General features: G+C 40.2%; 2 protein-coding genes across 4 annotated transcripts; one reads left to right on the forward strand and one right to left on the reverse strand.

Moving 5' to 3' along the window:
* The first annotated feature begins 2,311 nt into the window (after positions 1-2,311).
* ced-6 (PTB domain-containing adapter protein ced-6) lies at positions 2,312-9,397 on the forward strand. Of its 2 annotated transcripts, none has more exons than XM_017171782.2 (7): positions 2,312-2,607; positions 6,417-6,734; positions 7,229-7,665; positions 7,728-7,972; positions 8,034-8,465; positions 8,532-8,662; positions 8,721-9,397. In XM_017171782.2, exons 2-7 carry the CDS (start codon positions 6,456-6,458, stop codon positions 8,778-8,780), a joined length of 1,584 nt encoding a protein of 527 aa, XP_017027271.1. In that variant the 5' UTR covers positions 2,312-2,607; positions 6,417-6,455; the 3' UTR covers positions 8,781-9,397. The 2 variants fall into 2 exon arrangements, with proteins under 2 accessions (XP_017027271.1, XP_017027272.1); XM_017171783.2 differs by lacking the exon at positions 2,312-2,607 and adding an exon at positions 3,086-3,229.
* Positions 9,398-9,458: 61 nt separating this feature from the next.
* On the reverse strand, positions 9,459-19,117 carry Pdk (pyruvate dehydrogenase kinase). 2 transcript variants are annotated; one of them, XM_017171784.3, is made up of 6 exons: positions 18,254-19,117; positions 11,809-12,016; positions 11,548-11,738; positions 10,919-11,493; positions 10,764-10,862; positions 9,459-9,733 (listed from the first exon to the last, which is right to left on the reverse strand). In XM_017171784.3, the coding sequence occupies exons 1-6, from the start codon at positions 18,381-18,383 to the stop codon at positions 9,659-9,661; spliced, it is 1,278 nt and encodes a 425-aa protein (XP_017027273.1). In that variant the 5' UTR covers positions 18,384-19,117; the 3' UTR covers positions 9,459-9,658. The 2 variants fall into 2 exon arrangements, with proteins under 2 accessions (XP_017027273.1, XP_017027275.1); XM_017171786.3 differs by lacking the exon at positions 9,459-9,733 and adding an exon at positions 9,820-9,885.
* Between the last annotated feature and the right edge of the window lie 376 nt (positions 19,118-19,493).

The raw sequence follows: 19,493 nt of genomic DNA on the forward strand, positions 1-19,493 counted from the left end.
ACATTTCGCCTTATAATAAAACAGTGTGTAAAAATTGATTTTTCTGGTTTCATGCATTTTATTTGGTTAATTGGGCCTTTGAACTCTATGGGGACGCTGATGAAAACGACGCCAAGATAAAGTCATGCGCTAAACTTGATTTAAGACAAAGCGGGCCTCGACGTTCCTCCTCCTTCTGCTCCTCAACACATACCCGCGTCCGCTGTCAACGCCCCCTTGGCGGCGATAACAATTATAAAAATACTCCAATCAAAATGCAATTGCGAATTTTTTAAGGCTATTATGGCTTGCAAATAAGGGGGCGTTGTGACGCCCACACACAATATTACTGGTTAGGATCGCAAGGATTGTTATTTCGATAAGACACCGACTTTTTCCTCTGTGTAGATGTAGATGCACGGGTCACCTTGTGGCTGGACAGGAAAAATGTCTCAATGAATAGCCATTCCAGGCTTTTCCTTTCGGCCGGCGGATAGCCAACTGGTAATAAAATTGCGGCGGGAGAGAGAAAATGCCAATAATCGCTGTGGCAGCAACTGCGAAATGCAATATCGGCAGTCAGCAGCGCAGCGAGCGGCCTCTAACTGTAAATGGCCAATATTGAGCGGGAGAGCAAGAGGCCACAACAGGAGCTTTGGAGGCTGAGAGGAAGCGAGAGATCAGAGTGCCCAGAAAGCGGGTGTGGGAATCCAGTGGCAGGTTAGTGTAGATGTAGATGTAAGATGGCAACGATACGACAAGGAGAGTACAGGGGGACAAAAAGTATATAGTTGGAAAACTACAAAATAACCAATTAACCGAAATTTATTATTATAAATTATAAAAAATATACATATTGGAATTTCTAAGTGCATATTTTACAGTGAAATTGTTATACCCTAAAAAAACTTATTTTTTTATAAATTTATTAACATAACATCGTAAAAAATATACTTCTCAAATTTTTTTTTCTGTGTATTGTTTCACTGCAGTTGCCTATAACCAAATATTCATTTATTTGCTAATGCCAGAAACTATTTGAGGTATTTAAGCTTTCACGCCAATTTAATTTGCTAAGTAACGTTTCCGCTCCATGGTGCCTGCATCCAAACCGAAACTCCAATTGCAGTTGTCACACACTCACAAATATACATATACTCACACACACACACACACACACACACACACACACACACACACACACACACACACACACACACACACACACACACACACACACACACATATTCCTTTATGTCAAGCCGGTTTTTGGATCGCAGAGGGGGAGGGGCCACGGCCCAGGCAGCGCTCAAAATGTGGCAAAGTGAAAAAGGAAAATGTGTACTGGAAAAATGCAAGGCATGCAACAAAACAATGGCCAAAGCCAACAACGACAACAACAAAGCTAGACGGCAACGTCGATCATCGAAATCCTGGTACATTATTATACGGTCAACTTGGGGAACCAGTTTTTATTGCAATTTGATTTCAAGCAGCCAAACAACACCAGAAATTACGTATCACAAAAATAAAATATATTTTTCTCGTTACTGCTGATGCTGCTTCTTCTTCATCTTCTGCGGCTAACAACAAAAACAACAGCAGTGGCTTTGTTTTTACGTCAGGCTGGGATTACACACTCACACAGAGATCTAAACTAAACCACCAGTTTACATGTGTGTGTATATGAGAGAGCACTTGCCCACCTGTTGTTTGCAATTTTCAATTTTCAGAAAGCTTTTCGGTGGAATCTCAAGACAGCGCCGTATGTTCTGGCAATTGTGGAAAAATCACATTTCTGGCAAAATGTAAAACAATTGAAAAGCAACAGGTAAACAAGCAGAAATACCCCACACGCACACACACAACAAAGCTGAGGCGGACATATGTTTGTATGGGGAGTGAAGCTCCAAGCTCCGAAGCTCCGCAACCGCAAAAGAGAAAACTGCGGCCGATCACCTACGCTGGAAAAAATGGGTCTAATGAGTACTTACGGTTTCAAGTGCAAATGCACTTATTTTTTTTTTAAATATATATAAACAAAATTAATAATATAAACCCACAAGTAATATTGAAATTCCATTTTATTTACTCAAAATCTTTAATTTAAATTAGAGCAACTTCATATGACATATGTTAAAAGTACTTGTTTGAAATAAGCATTACAACACAAAATTCATATGGCGTAGGGCTTCCACCTGCCTCTTGCTGGCCGAACACCTGTACCATAACTAGTTTTACATCTGTAGCCGACCAGGGCTGCTCTGCAGCTGCAGCCCTGGCGCTGCAGAGCCCCCGAGGAGAGCAGAGCCGTGTTTTGGTTTCAGTCTCTGGACTGCTGGGCGCGTGATCGGTAAATCGAAGTAGCGGACCGTGAAGGTGCAGAGGATATTACACTCGACAGTGGTTGGTGTTGTTGTTGCTGCTGCTGGCTTAACGTAATTTCGCAAAGAGGGACTGAGAGCGCCGAGCCATCATCCTTGTCCTCGCGTGTAACTAAAAAATAAGAAATAATATAAAACTGTGCCGTCGTCGCATCAATTGCACTAATTTCTTCAATCAGCGGACAAGGCGAGCATAACGAAAGAGCAGAGTGAAACTAGCGAAAATTGTTTAACAGTCAGCAAAGTAAGTGAGCGATTAACAAAGCCCAAGCCGCGCTTAAAAATCAGCAAAGCGATTTGCGTTTGCATTTTAAACGTTTGTTTGTCTTACACGTCATTTTCTGCAGAGTCATTAACGAAAGGCAGGTCAAGAGAGAGAGAGAGAAAGAGTGGGAGTGGAAAATGAGATGAGGAAAATGAGACAAGAGAGCCAAGCATGAAGGTAGAGAGAGCGGAGGAGCGAGATCAAGACAAAGTCTTTGTTTAGCTGGAAATTTGTTTAATGGCACTTGAAAAAATTAAAATTACAAATCACCACTGCTCCGCTCTCTCTGACAACGTCTCCGCCCCCGCCTCCCTCTCTTTGCCTCTTCTGATATCCGCCAGTCAATCTTTACAATTGTTTATCTCTCGCGCGCTCTCCCACATGCGCGCTTGTGTGTGTGAGTGCAAGTGAATTAAACGAAACGACTTGAAAAAGTTGGAGCTGGGCTTTTTTGTTGTGTTATTCCGTTTCTGTCTCCCGTCGCGTTCGTTTGTGTTTGGCGCCGTGGCGCTCCAGAAATAGCGGTGAATTGTGACAGCTCCTCCTCCTACTGCTTCTCGTCCTCATCCGTCGACGTCGACGTCTCCTTCCACTTGTAACGGTATGCGTGCGTGCTGAAAAAAGCAGAAGAAAAACTGCGAAAGCAAAAGGAAAAGTGCTCAAAAAGCAATTACAATAACCACTGAAATTAACGTTTTATGTGTGCCAGTGTGCCCCTAATGAAATCCCGTTGTTTACTTGTGCGTTTATACGAAATTGCAACACAAACACTCCCATACCCACTCATACACTGAAAAACAGTCACGCACAAAGGCAATCCAACTACCAAACACGCAAGGTCCGCGTGTCCGTGTCCCAGCTTCTCGGCTTCGCGGCGGCCGCTTCTGCTAATTATGAAAGTTGAACAAAATATTTGTACCAAAAAACGCCGACGAACGCTTCATTTGTTTGTTTCTGTTAGCCTTGTGCAATGCTGCTGCTGCTGCTGGCCAAACACCTGTTGAATGCCAAAGAAAGTGTCTTGGCCAGCAAGAAAAGCAAGCTAAGAAAATGCCCATAAACACATGGCAACAGCAGCAGCAGCATAAAACAAAGCATGGAAAACCACAGAGTCGGCAAAAGAGAGTGAAGTGAAATAAAGGTAGTTGAGGTACATAGTGGTAGAGGACGACAGAAAATGGCTCACAACAATTTCACAGTCGGTGCGCAGGCCCAATTGAATTTGAATTTTCAGTCCAAAAGAGCGTCCGTCGCCTCCCTCTTCCCCTTGCCGTGCGAGCATGCTCAGGTGGCGTACACTTCTCCTTAGATATTTACATATTCGATGTACTTTACGACTTTGTCTAATCTCAGGTACTGGCAATCAGTGGTAATCAGTGCTGAAAGACTCGCTTGTTTATAGCCAACTTCTGCTTTTGAGTTTGAACAACTAATGAGAAAGATCATACAATTCATTATTTAGGATGGGAAACTTCAAGGAAGCCAACCAAGTACAAAATTACCTCTTGTATAGATTATTTTTTGCTTCATGCGCAAAAACTGCGAAAATTTGTAGACATTTTGTAGTCTCGGGAGAACAAAAACAAAACAAGGGTGCCTATTATTAATGGGCTCCAAACCTTGAATTCCATGCGTAACTGGGTTTTAAAGACCTTAAATCTTCAAAGTAAACAATCCAATTCAATGAAAATATATATTTTACTTTCCTTATCTCGCTTATCTCAATAGCATATAGACAATATTATTTGCAAGAGGATCTTAGATATGGTTTATAAAGAAAATTGTGTATTCTCTCCATAAACGAAACGCCCTCCAAAAAATTATTCTAAAATGTAACAAGAAAGCCCCCCCCCACATTTAAATTCGCGCAATTTCTCTAAACTGACGTCCATAGAGAAACAGAGAAATAGTGTCAAGTTGCTCTCGACTGCTAATATCAATTTAGACGACGATGTGCGGGCCAGATCTGGCACGCAGTCTGCATTCCAAGTGCCACTGATGCGGGGCAGTGTGGGGGCGGAATCCACAAGTCCGAGAATCACTTCCGCGACATCGCCTTATCTCAGTGCGGATGGTGGATATATGCGTAGATTTACAGACTCGACGACTCGAACGGCGTACATAAGCATATGCATATCTGCGGTTTAGTTGTCGACATTATCTTTTGTTCGTCGTTTGAAAAATGTGTGTGTGTAGAGTTGTTCGGGTAATTGCGCACAATTGGCAGAGGGGACAGGGTGCCTCGGGTGGTGGGGTTTCTAGCAAACGCTATTTATTTTTATTTTAGCTCCGAAAGCTGGCGTTGTGCTATTTTCGAATTTTGTATTTTATAACCCGGGCTGTCGTCATCGGCGACGCTGGCCGTTTTTGGCCAATTTAGCTTTCGCTTTTGTGCGATTGCCTAACGAAACCCCCATGCCTCATTCCCCGGCACTTCCCCCCGTTTTGGCCAACTCCTAAATAAATCAAACTCAAAACACTCACACATGCTTGTGATGAAAAAAAAAAGTGAAAAAGAGAGCCACAAAAAACAGTAGAGATTCATTAATTTTTTGCAAGATTTTCTTAATTATGAGACGGCACGAAATGTGAGAATTGCACGAGCCAGAGAGGGAGAACTCACAAAAGATCCGTTCGTCACATCATCATCTCAGCCCAAGGTGTGACTTTGATCCGATGTGAGCTTAGCTTACCTTAGCGACTTTGTTCTAATTTTGGTTTATGTTGTGTTTTTCGTCTGTGTTTCGTTTTTTTTTTTATTACTGAGAAACCGGTGTCCCATTGTCTTTGGGGACTTGTGAGACAATGACGGCTGTTTGAGTGCATTTTTACACCTCAAACAGTGCGTTTCGCAACTCATAGAAGGGGTTACAAAAGTCTATAGTTAAAGTCTTAACAACGCCTAAAAATTAAAGATAAATTGGTAATATTTGTGTCTCACGATTTTCCTAAAATGTGTGACTCATTGTCGTCATAAAAAACGTTTTTCTGGTTCCCAACAAGTTAGCGGTTAAGTGACCTCATTTCTGATATCAAATTATAAATGTGTATAAAATACACTTTTTAATTTAATATTCTTAATATTTTCTATAAACACTTTGCTACGATAATTTATAGCTACTGATAAAGCATCCTTCAATGTTTATATTATAATTTCATTTCAAATCTTCGGTGTACTATGATGAACGATCTTTAGGCGGAAACCGTGAGCTACTCCCTCAAGGTTAATAAACAAGTGATTGAAATTTCTTGGTATTTTAACTATATATTCCACACAAAGGAAATAAATACAAATGGACATATAAATATATGTACAAATTGAAATGAGAAATATTATGAACATTTGTCGGGTTTAATACCGAAATGCGCTGTATGTACGTATGTTTTTATAGAAATGTCTAGGTCCAAGTGCACCCATATGTACATACATATGTCGACAGCTGATGTAGAGACAGGTTTAAGTCTGCCGGTGACGCAGATGCTGCCAGTTGGGATTGGCTTTCATGGATCCAAATCTCCCCTACCCTTCACTGCCCTCGCCCACACCCCTTCCATTCCATTCAATTCTATCCCATTGCCGTAGATTCTTTTCTGTCCCTCTCTCTGAACACGATTTGCAATTAGCCAAAAGAATACATTCAGATTCAGTTGGTTGTATAACGATAATTAGCAACACAGCGACAGCTGGAATTTGTATGCACATTATATTTATACTCGAGGGATTTCAGAGGAAAAACCCGACGACAGGCAAAGTTCAATTCGCATCTCATTTATCAATTCTATTACAGCTCACCCGCAACAGCTCGAAAACGGCGCCGACAACGACGATGCCTTATCAGCCAGCCAACAGCGGCGGGACGACCGGCGGCAGCAAGGCGGCCGCCAAGATGGCCCAGCTGAAGTTCTGGAACAAGCAGAATAGCAGCAAGCAGCAGCAGCAGGACAAGGACAAGGACAAGGATGCCGCCGACTCAGGCAATAACAGCAGCAACACCACCGGCAACAGCAGCAACGGCGATGCCAAGGGCGAGGCGAAGAATGGCAAACGCAACTGGCTGCACACGCCGGAGCAGCTCATCAATGGACACGCGGTGTATCTAGTCAAGGTGAGCACCGAGAGGGGCAGTGGCCTGTGACGACCTCGATCGTAGCCACATGGAGAGATTTTTGCTTAATTTTCGCAGCCACCCAATTGAAAAACTATCAAGATAAATGCCTGAGGGTGATGTGGAGTCTATTTTGTAAGGATTAGTAGTTTTATTTAAGGCAAAAGCGCAGAATTTTCCTTATTTTTTCTGCATTGCAGTATTGATATATAAACTTAAATCAATCTCTTATTATGCCTTTATTTGCATTAAATTTGCTTTATTAAACTTACCCAATCGAATTTTGTATTATGCAAACCCAAGAGAGAGGTAATATAAGCTAACGTCTTACGTAAATACAAATTGGTATTAACTGCATAATTGTATACATTTTTAAGGCTTGCGAAATCACCATAAAAGCCAAGCTAAAAATATTATTAGATAACTGAAATTACTTCATATTTAAGATTACAATTTTCCTGAAAGTATATTTAATTCTACATTTTCTCTTCCAGTTCTTTGGTAACCTGAATGTGGACCAGCCCAAGGGCATTGAGGTGGTCAAGGAGGCCATTCGGAAGCTGCAGTTTGCCCAGCAAATGAAGAAGGCGGAGACGGGCACTCAGGAGAAGTTCAAGAAGCTGGAGATCACCATCAGCATCAAGGGTGTTGCAATTCAGGAGCCGCGCACCCACAAGATCCTGCACCAGTTTCCGCTGTACAACATCTCGTATTGTGCGGACGAGAAGGGTGTGAAGAAGTTCTTCAGTTTCATTGCCAAATCGGTGAAGACGCGGGAAGGCGATCCAATGGCGACAAATGGCCATGCAAACGGAAATGGTGATGGTAGCTCCAAAGCGGAGGAGACCCACGAGTGCTTTGTCTTCATATCGAACAAGTTGGCCTCGGATATTACACTGACCATTGGTCAGGCCTTTGATTTGGCCTACAGGTGAGGAAGGAAACCCTAAAAACAAGGAGTGTAATAAACTAAAACCCATTTTAAAATTCTAGAAAATACATGGACAGCACTGAGAAGACGAATCTGAGCAAGGCGCAGCAGCAGATCAATCATCTGCAGCAAACTGTCAACGCTTACAAGGAGCGACTGCGCGAGGTTTCCGCCAAATTGCCAAAGGCCGAGCTAGATACCCTGCTCTTCAAAATGGGCATCAAGGACATTCTGGAAGCGCCCAGCACTGAGCTGCAGCAGAATGGCATTGAAGTGGCCACCGAGGCCCTGAGCAACGGCAAGCTGGGTAAGATAATGAGGAAATATAACAATATCCTGGCAAACCTAACACATTTAACTTGTTTTAGATGATGACAAGCTGCTGATTGACACCAATTCCACCACGGCATCGACCCATTCGGCGTCGCCCAGCTCGTTCTTGCCCATTGTCCCGCCGCGGAACAATCTATCTAGCCAGATCAGCATCGGCGGCAAGAGCAACAGTCAGAAAATGGATGAGCTGCTGCTCAATTCCGATTCCGATAGTGATTTTGATCCGCGGGCGGATGAAATTCAGGATAATGTGAGCAACGATCGCAATGCCATCAGCAACGATCTGTTTGGCTTTGAGCCCTCCAAGAGCTTTGGTCAGCAGCTCTTCTTCAACAACAACGATCACAAGCTGCAGAATAACAATATGAACAGCAACAACAACAACAGCAGCTTACTGATCACCAGCAATAATACCACCATCAATAGCAGCGGCTTCTCCAGTGAGCTGAACATCACGCCGCCGTTGTGTATGTTTTTGAGATTATAATTATATTTCAAGTGCAACGCAATTGATTAATGTGTTATTTTTTCAGTGGCGCCGCCGCCAAAGATTGCTGCTCCAAGACGCCTTACCTCGGTGACAACGGGCAATGGCCTCAATGGCAACACGGACCTGTTCGGCTCGGATCCGTTCGAAATGAACAATGGTCCGACCATCTTCAAGGTGAGAGGAGTGTGAAATCAATTGAATAGTTTCAAAAATATAATTATTTCCCTTGCAGCAAAATCAACTGAACATTGATGACTTCTCGCTGGAGAGTCTGGATCCTCTGCGCAAGTAGAGCGGTGCTAGTGCTACCAACGCCATTTTCACACACGTCAACTCGTCGTTTGAGCCTTTAAGAACAACCCGCGAATGGATATATCCCAATTTCCTTCTCCGTTCTCCGCTTCGCATGCATTCCCAGCCAATTGCAATTCGATTTGTTTAATGTGTATTATTGTTTATATATATATACATATATATATTGTATTGTATTTATTATCATTGATTTTTTGTCGATTTTATATATTGCATATTATGATTTCTACTATTATTATTATAATTATACAGATACGATTATTATATCTGAGGGCGAGATCAAAAGAAAACACACAATGCAATGCACTTTGTTTAAACTTATCAATTTGTTGCTGTAGCTAAATAGTTGAATTGAAACAGGAAAAATGTTAACAAGCGATTATGTGAGAAAATGCTAAACTGAATGTGAGAATGTTGTAAAAAATAATTATAAAGAGCAAATAAATCGATCGATTATTGTATAGAGCCGAAGCACGAGGAGAATCAAAGCATAATGAACAATATTTAATGTTATCGATGCAATACATAGAGAAATATTATTATTACTATTATTATTGTGTATGTAAAGAATAAAATGTAGTGCGTAAAAGAAAAATACCACATTTGTTTAAATGTTTAACAAGTTGCATTATTTATTTTTCATCTGTATTAGTTTTTTGCGTTTTTTTTTTCAAATAACAACACACGATAACTACACGTTACTGCCATGAATACAAATTTGAGTTGTTGCTGCACTTTGGGAATGTTTGCCTAGAGCTAGTGATATAGATATCCAACAATTGGTTCCTGAATCGTTCGTCCTGTTGCGGTTGTCTAAACCTGAGTTGCTGTTTTCCGAAGGCCTCGTTCCGTCCTTCTTCAAGCGTCCTGGACAAAGTCGCTATAGCGTTTCGGTGTGCTGGCCGACAGCTGGCGTGCATTCATATCCGAGCTCTAGAAGATCAAAGAGTATCTATCGTGAGTGCATTCCCTATATTTTTTGGTAAGTAAATTAAAACCAAAGAACTGCAAGCGCATCTCCGTTGGATACAGTCTTATAAATTCTTTAAATAACCATATAAATAACGCCAACGATTGGAAAAGTTCTGAAAGAAATCATCAGTTTGAAAGAAGTTAAATATAAGTAAAGAAAAGGTCAACAAAAGCATCAGATAGATATATAACAAAATCACCGTTAAATAAATTTGGGAAGGAAATAAACGTTTAGGTGAGGAATTAGAAAAACGAGTAAAGAGGAAATGCAGGTGAACCAGTAGGAGTAACTTTTTAATAATAATAATAAAAACCCCCAAACAAACTCGAATCACAAAACAGAAATAGGCGGGGGGATCAGTGTTTTTTGGTGTATACTTTTCAACAGTTTTTATTTGTTTAAAACTTTCATAGCTTAACCAATAAAATTAAATAGTGTGCGCTCAAAGAGATAAATGTATTTTTACATTGCATGCAGTTTATCGATATCCTAAATAAAATCCACAAATTATATGCTAATTTCGTAAATCTCTCAAAAACATCTGTGTGTACCTTGGAGTATGTATGTTCTTGTTTTTGTTTATATAAATATAAATCGAAATTAATGTCTAGAAACGAAATTATATATAATGCCAAGGGCGCTGCGCCACTCGCTTTCCCACAAAAGAATATACAGAACTTCAGGCCGCGTTTTGTGGAATGTCAAATGTTTAAAGTGAAAACAAATCGTTCAAGGGACTTTGGGGGGGAGTTGGGGCACAAACAATATACAAACAAAAGTCGTATTTAAGATTAAACATTAAACAATAAATAAACACTTTTCACTTGACTGGGTTGCGGATGCGGGAAGAATGGGGTGGCTTGCTGGGATTGGATTTGGTGCAGGGTGGCGCAAACTCTTTACACAGCCAGGCGGGTTCTTTTCTTGAATTTTGATTTCGCACTTCTACTGGCTGACAGCGCTCGTCTTCTTCTTTTTAACGTATTTTACCTGATTGGACCAGTCACCGGTGGGCACGGTGGCGCGATAGAACTTTGAGCTGGTCTTGTTGAAGATGGGCAGCAATTCGTTGGCCTCATCGGACAGAGCCTGCGAAAATAAGGATTTAATACCATCACAGAACACTACAAGTCCATCAAACTCACCTTCAGATAGATAATGGCATCGGTGCCAAAACCTTCGCAGGAGAGCAGCACTATGTCGCCGTGGAAATAGCGGGCATAGAGCCGGGAGATCGGCAGGCCATAGCCATAGCCCGCTAGTGGTACCGTATGAAGATCGGACTTCGAGGGCTGCGGCGCCGTGCTGTACATGTACTTGAAGAGCTGATCTGTCTGGGAGCGTGGAATGCCGCCACCCTGGTCGGAGATCTTCACGCAAATGTCCTCCTTGCCTTTGGAAATGGCCACTTTCAGTGGCGGCAATGTGTCATTGGTGTCATGGCTGTGGTGCTCTACCACCGCTCGCATCGAGTTCTTAAAGACCTCGAAGAGCATATAGTAAAGGTGCGAGGGCACATAAACTGTCCGGATGGGCAGGCTGTCCGAGGGATCGCAGGTGTGCTGCTGAATCTCCAGCGCCGGACTGGTCAGGTAGTACTGGTCGCACAGGAAGCGGGCATTCTCGTATGCGTCTCGCACCACATCCGAGAGATCACAGGCGGGGTCCAGACAACCGATGTGGCGGCCACCCGAATGAGGATTTCCACCAAAAAGCAGGGCTATAAAATGATTTAATAACAATAATAAATAAGTAATAATAGCTTTCAACTCACTGTGCTGGTTTATCAGCATCCGGATGCTAATTCGTGACATGTAAAGGCGATCGAGAAAGTACTGGATGGAGCTCTCGGTGGGCGCGTCCACCTGGCCGCCCTCGTTCTCCTTCATCTCGATGACTCCCTGGGCCATTGTCTGCACTACGTCGTTGTGCCGATTCCTAATGAGATCCAAATCGGCCACAAACCTGGAAAGTAAGAGGGTATTGTAAAAATATATAAATATATTGAAGGTCTATTAAGGATTCTGGAACTCACTTTTGTAGATTGTCGTGCGTGGGTTCAGCTTTCTCGTACTCCAACACATCCTCGAAGCTCTTCACGTACCAGGAGCTCACTTCGCTTACGGATCTGGTGTGCAGCAGATTATCCGGCAGCAGGGCAATCTCCTTCATTATATTAGCAAGTCGCACAGGAAGCTCCTTGCGCAGAAATATATATGATTTCTTTTCACAGGCATTTTGACCTGAGGGAGGAAAATGAGAAGAAGTTAGGAATCGGTTTCCAGAAGTTTCAGGTATAATACAAAACAAGAAAAGAAGAAGAAGGAAACCGAGAATGAAAGAGTATGTAAAGGTTTTATTTTTTGACTAAAAATATGGTCTATATTATATTTTATTTAATAAACAATTTTTAAGATATTTTATATAAAACAAGAAAGGAAGCTAACTTCGGCACGCCGAAGTTTGTATACCCTTGCAGATATTATTTCATTACATTTTACCTATACTTATTATGTTTACAGTTTGACAGTTACAGTTTTGCATTCCCAGCTTTACATATTGTATACATCTACCGATCGGTTTATATGGCAGCTATATGATATAGTTGTCCGATTTTTATGAAATTTATACCAAAATTCTAGAACAATAAAAAAAGCCTATATCTCAGAGTAGATACAAATACGTTGAAAAACAACGAAGCTATAATTTTTTTCCTATTAATTTCCCGATCGTTCCTATGGCAGCTATATCATATAGTCGTCCGATTTTCATAAAATTTTTACCAAAATTCAGAAATAATATAAAATGGCCATATCTAAAAAATGGTGCAAAAATATTGAAAAACAGCAAAGGTATAATTTTTTTTCTAAAAATTTATCGGACATTTGTATGGCAGCTATATGATATAGTCGTCCGATCCGGCCCGTTCCGACATATATAGCAGTGAGAGTATATAGAAGACTATATGCAAAGTTTCATTCAGATAGCTTTTAAACTGAGGGACTAGTTTGCGTAGAAACGGACAGGTGGACAGACGGACAGACGGACAGACGGACATGGCTAGATCGACTCGGCTGTTGATGCTGATCAAGAATATATATACTATATAGGGTCGGAAACGTCTCCTTCACTGCGTTGCAAACTTCTGACTGAAATTATAATACCCTGCAAGGGTATAAAGATCAAAGCCTCAATTTAGCAAAAACTTTATTCCAGTACAAGTTTAATTTTATTTATAGCTTGAATGTAGCTCGAACTTATTGAATTCCCCACTTAATTAAACATTTCCCTTGTTCGTCATCTGTTCTATATTATTTAAATTGTTTTCCGGTGCTGGCTTATCAATGCAGCTAAAGCTAAGCATTCGGCGATCATGAGCTCACGAGTGAAAACCTCATGTGAACCTAGTACTAAAAAAATAAAGAAAAATAAACAACCTTGTGGCGTACAAAAGAAAACAATTCTGAAACCCACATAAATTCAATTGGATTAATTATCAAGAGAGTCCAAAAAGTACTTGAGCCAATTACATATCTACAAAAGTACAGATGTATGTATATAAAGATAGTATATATAGTGCCGACTGTGTACTTTATAAACAAGCTAAGTTCAAAGCTCTCTGTGGCAAAATGCGAAATAAATCAACCGCAGCAAACTTTGGCCCCGTCAAGCTTTTGCATATGTTTTTGCCTTTGTGTTTGTTAGTTTTTTATTTGTGTATTTGCCTCCGATTCTCTCAGTGTGTGAGTGTGTTTTGAGTTTTGTGTGTTGTTTGTTTGCCGATTGTCAACAGTTTCGCAACAAAGAGAAAAGCAAGAAACGAGCGGTTCAGGCGTACGGAGTGATAACGCCGCCGCCGGATTCCATGTCTTATCGATGGCGGGGCCTTGACCAGGGACACGCCTTCTTTTTCCATCAATTTGTTCTTTGCCAAAAATTAATGGCGATAATAATCATAAGTAATTAGTCTAGAAGGGGATGTCCAGAAAAAATTCGCCACGCTTAATTGGAATTCCAGACACAAAGCAAAAACAAACAAGATATTGTGTTGGACGTGGCTATTCCGTATAAATTAGACTGGAACCGCCTTTATATAGCCGCTCGTTTATGAGTCAATTGTAACGAATTGCCAAAACAAAACAGAATCAATAAAACGAGTTATAAAGGCAAGCCAAAAAACAACAAAGAACACGGAAAGAGAGGCAATAACCCAAGCACAAAGCCAAAGATTCCACCTCATCGTATTTTGTATGTAGAAGAACCTGCCAGAAACCGATCGAAGACCCCAGACCCCTAAGAGATATGACGAGATATAGTGAGAGCGTTGGGGAGAGTAACGCCGCCCCCTCTCTACACGCGCGCTGCCCGCTCCAAAAAGTCCCTACTAGTTGACCTCAAAAGAAAGCTTTTAATGCTATGTTTTTGTTTACTTGTTTGCCATTTGTCGCTCTCTCTTTCTCTCTAGCTCTAGTTTTATTTGCTCGTCTTGATAATAACAAAAATAAAGAAACCTCCAGACTTGATCGGTTTGTCAGCTATATGATGATGTCTGGCACTCCACAAAATGTAGACTTTGATGCATTGCCCCTCTGGCCTGATAAGTGTTCGCCATTACCACCCTCACTTTCATTTGCGATAAATCGCAAAAGGCGTTAAGTGACTTAATCATAAGTACTCTATATGCATTTAGATAATTGCCAACCATAAAAAAAAGGAAGTTAAGCTGGGGCAGATGGTTACGACATATGGTTACCAGGGGAAAACTGAATTATAAATCTAGGTAATACGGTATAATCTCAGTAGGATTAGTCAAACTTTTTTATTACTGATTTGGAAACCACTATTTGATTATAAATTTGTAGATCTATGAATATGGTTTTAGTTCTGTATAAAATTAAGACAGAAAATCGTTCATGATATAGTGAAAATTTTATAGAAAATTCGAGTAACCATATTGAGGTACTAGTCTTTAAATTAAACCCTAACACCAAATATAAATGTTGTTTTGGGAAGTGAATTCAGAGTCAAAAATACCAAATATTGTATGGAAACTGAAACAATTCTTTACTAGAAACAAGAGTGAATATTCTGACATAATAGTGGCTCGATTTATGTGGTTTAAATCATCTTAATCTAGACCCCCCAATCAGTAAAATGCTCATCTAACCCTAAAAAATATATTTTGGAATACTTTCTTCAAGCAAAATATTTACAAATAATACTTATAAGGTTTTAAGTCTCTTATAAAATCCGAATGATTAATTAATTTGAACTCTGAACCTTTAAAAATATTAATCTTGAGTATAAATATAAGTACTTTTCAAAGAATTATCCATAATCGAATGAATCAAGCTTAAATATTGCGTGTCTTAGACGTTAAATTGAAAATTTATCACTGCACGAATTCAATTCCAGCGTGTAGAATCGAAAATGAGCTACGCTTTTCACATATGTACACCAGACCCCACTATCAGCTTGGACTCTAAATAGGGTATATAGGGTAATTCAGTCGTCAATGGGGCATTAAATAATTTACAACGCAAGGCAGCACCACGCAATCAGGGTGAAAGGGTGAAAGGCGGCTAAGGAACTGCAATTTCTGCAACGACTCAATTTTCTAGTCAACTGCAATTACATTAGGAACAGCTAACGTCATAGCTGTGAAGCCTGGAGGCACAAACCATGACCATCCCCTCTTTTTTTCTCTTCTTGTAGAGAACAGCTGTTTGAGGCACGGCAATGGCCCTGTCCTATTGCATCAGCTAAAACCCATTGGCAGTCAATTTATGGCCAAATTTCTCTCTCTCACCATCTCCCGAAAATCCATATGTATATTTGACTCACATTCGCCCTGTGACAAAAATACGGCGCGTGTGAATGACTACGTCTATGCCTCTATTATCGCTGAAGGAGGGTGCCTCTGCTCTCACTCTTTTTCTTGCCCGTGTTTTGCTTTTATTTTGGCCAACTGTTGACGTCTGGCCGGTTTGCGGTGTATCTTTCTCCCTAAAGCGGTTCCAAAGTTCAACCGAAAATGAGGTGCTCAGCCTCCCTGGACTTTGCCCCGAAATGGTCACAGTGATCTTTGATCCATAAGAACTTTTTCCATTACTATATATGTTATACCATGAATAAGAAACATTTGAATTGTCAGACATTGTGTTTTTGCACTTCTCTTTTGCGTTTGGTAATTAATTCTCTTTGTCACACACACGCAAAAATTGGCACATGATCAACCTGATCCAAAAAACAGGCCCCCCTATATATACATACAAGCGTTATTCTTTATTTGATATTTCCCATTGATATCAAAACTTGGCCTTCGGATTTATGCCTCAAGAAATACTATAAACTCTATATATGCGATAGTGAGCGCCCTCGAAATTAAGCATTATACTTTGGAAACGAGACTCATTCGTCCGCCACTCAGGCGCGAATTTTAGAACCTTTTTCTCAAATTGAGCGGAGTACACTTAGCCTTACTAAGCGCTAATCGATGTCTAACCTGAATCATCACCTAGCTTGGGGGTATGATAATATATATTAACAATGTCCCAAAACAATAACCAATAATAACAAGCTAGCAACACGCTCTATAGGTATAGAACATAATTACTCGATATTTATGGACCCCCACAAAAGTCTAGCAAAACACAATTAAGTGCCGGCCTAGTACAGTTGGCGACAAAACACATGCGAAAGCGTACCTTATCTATGACATCAAAGTTCAAGTATAGGCAGGTATACAATATGTATTAGTTATTTATTTGGTCAGTTCGATGAGGGGCCCAGAGTGTGGGGTAGTAATAAAAGCTTGTAAACTAATTTCGTTGTTTTCGTTCATATAAAAAGGTAAAAACAAAGCCTGCTTAGTCTGCTTAAAAATACCAAAACACAAGTGGCCCTAAAAGGCAGGCAGCGAAGCTTGTTGTTTGGTTCTAATTTTAGATGATAATAGCTCAGCCTCCAGGGGAGGAGGCTTCTCTCCTCCCCAGTTGTGCTACTACTTGGCCTGCCTTTTATTTCTGCTCACGTCAGTTGCCATTTTTGTTGCAATGAGAATAAGGCTGAGGAACTTTTAACTCGAGTTCAGGCTGTGTACACAGAAAATAAATAAGAAAAGTACACATTTTACAAAAATTAAATTGATTTATATACTTCTCTGAATGTTAGCTGGATTTTTAAACCTGTTTATATATTCTTTATATACAATTTTATATAAGAAAATGTAATGTGAATTTTAAAGCTACCTAAATTGAGTTTTATATAAGTTTTGGAAACTTTTTCTACTATAAAATATGACAATTTTTAGAGTCTATCACAGTTTTATGATTTATAAACATTTTGTGTTCCCCTTTCAGTTTTTTATTCCCCTTCTTGTACTAAAAACATTCCTAAATAAATAATCAACACAAGTATAACTTTCTGTGCACGAAAGCCACTCAGTTTGAGTGGGGTTGGGTGGCTGCCTGCGTGTTTGGTTATTGGGGCAGGTTGAAGGTCTGGATTTCGGGATATACATAGGTTTGTACATATATGTATCCTTCAAGAGGTTGGGCGTGACATTGAAACGTCATTGAAGGCCACGTGCCGGCTGTCATTGCCGCCGCTGCTCAATGAAGTGTGGGCGGGCGGTAAAAAAATAAACGCTTTTCCTTTGCCCGTCCTCATGTTTCAGTGCCAAAACTTGTTTATAAATTCAAAGCGGCTCTCGTAAACAAGCCGAGTTGTTCTGACTTCCGTTTTTTTGCAAGCACACAGCTGCTGAGCAGAGGAAAAGCCAAAAGCTAAGCTGAATTGAACTGAGCAATTCAATTGTTTATACTGCAAGTCTCTCGGTCTCCCTCTGACGCTCTCGCAGCACAATCAACAGTTTGTTTGCCGCACAGAGAAATAATAAAAATGCTTAATTGACAATTCAATGAAACGAAATTGGGTATTAGATAACGGGAATTTTGCGCAGTTTAAACATTTAGAGTCGGATCAGGTTTTATAGTAAATTATAAACGAAATTTAAGATGAAATTAGAATATTATTTACTGGCAAAACTATGTTATAAGTGTGAGAATGAATTATTTTTCAAGGTCTTAGCAGTGTTCTTAATAAATTGAAACGAATTTTTAAGTTATTAGAAGGTTAAAATATTTTTTCTTGGTATATTTACACAAATTCCTTTGCTCTTTTTATAAAAATTTCATCAATTAAAATATTAAAAAAATAATAACTGTCTCATTTATAAGTCTGAAGTCCACTTTATCAATATCCTTCCCTTCAGAATACAATAAAAAATAAAATAAAATCTCTTTTAAGATATAAATTTCCTAAGCAACTATTACTTAGCCCTTAGTTATCTATTACGTAAGACACAAGACCTCACTTTTATAAACATTTAATAAGGAAAGTTGTATTTTTTTATACAGTTTCCGATAAGATTAATTAAAATAAAGGTTCCCTAACACAGGTACAAAATATTTACTTACCAAAATCCATAAACTGCTTTATGGAGAGCGGCGATGGGTTGAAGCCCGAGTAGAAGTCCAGCATTTTCGCCAAGCTCGCCATCGAGGAGGAGGCCGAGGAGGCCGAGAAGCGGACTGGGAACAGGCGCATGTTGTGTGTGTTTCGGTCTGTTTTTTTTCTGGTTCGCGGGGGATTACGCAGCTGCGCTGATTAGGTTTGCCGGTCGGCCGGTAGGTCTTTTGGGCTTATCTTTAACAACTTTGTTTGCTACTTCTTCTGATTTACCAGATATAATAATACATTTGCATTGAGCGGCAGAGACCGGTGTCCTTTCGCTCACCTTCGCTCTCTATCTCTCGTTCTCTTTCCGCAGGACGTTGACCGGGCGGCAAAGCTCTCACTTTCTTTCCAAAAAGGAACAGAAGAGACCAGAAACAGCTGGCAACGTCTTGAAAACTCTCTGGCGGCGACGGGCGGCAGTGCTCAATAAATCAATGGAGCTCTGGGCTTAACAACAAAAACTTAAACTTTTACGAAGAATGGTAGCAAAAATATAGGTAAGTTTAACTTTTTTTGTGTTAGCTCTCCTGCTTATTGTTGTTGTTTTTGCTGTGGGCGGCGGGGGAGGCGGGACGACGTCTCTGCTGCTGCTGCTTCTGCTTCTCCTGATGCGCCATAAACGTGACTGTGTAAGTGATGATATTTGTACGGTATTTGCTTTTTCTTGTTGCTCTTGTTTTTGTGCTCTCTTAATTGCTGCTGCAGTTCTTCTACCGCTCTAAGTTAGTTATTATTATTTTTTACTATTTTTTATATTGTTGCGCGACTCCAGAAACTGAGCGGAAAGCTCAGAATACGCCTGTTTTTATATTGCTCGCAGCTTTTTGTCATTCGCCCAGAAGCAGTGTTGCCATTTAAGCTTATTTTCAGCTAGATGGAACAGCCTGAAAAAGTTAAAATAATAAAATATGAATTTAAATTACTGTAAATATTGTCTATGTAAAAGTTTATTTAGCTTATTTTACATATAGCTGTATTCTTGAAATCAAAGATTTATGCTTATAGAAAACTGTGTATAAATTTAAGCTTTTTTTTGGTCGAGCGATCATCACTAGCAGCACTCCAGCTGCGAAAAGCTTTCAGCGGGCTAACAGTGTTGACAAGCTTTGCGGGTTCACAGTGTTGTTAAGCGCTATTATTTGATTTTAAAATTGAAATTTTTTCGCATTTTTGGTATTATTTAACCGAAGTTGATAGAAT

Source organism: Drosophila kikkawai, chromosome 2R, assembly GCF_030179895.1.
Source record: "Drosophila kikkawai strain 14028-0561.14 chromosome 2R, DkikHiC1v2, whole genome shotgun sequence".
Lineage (NCBI taxonomy): Eukaryota > Metazoa > Arthropoda > Insecta > Diptera > Drosophilidae > Drosophila > Drosophila kikkawai.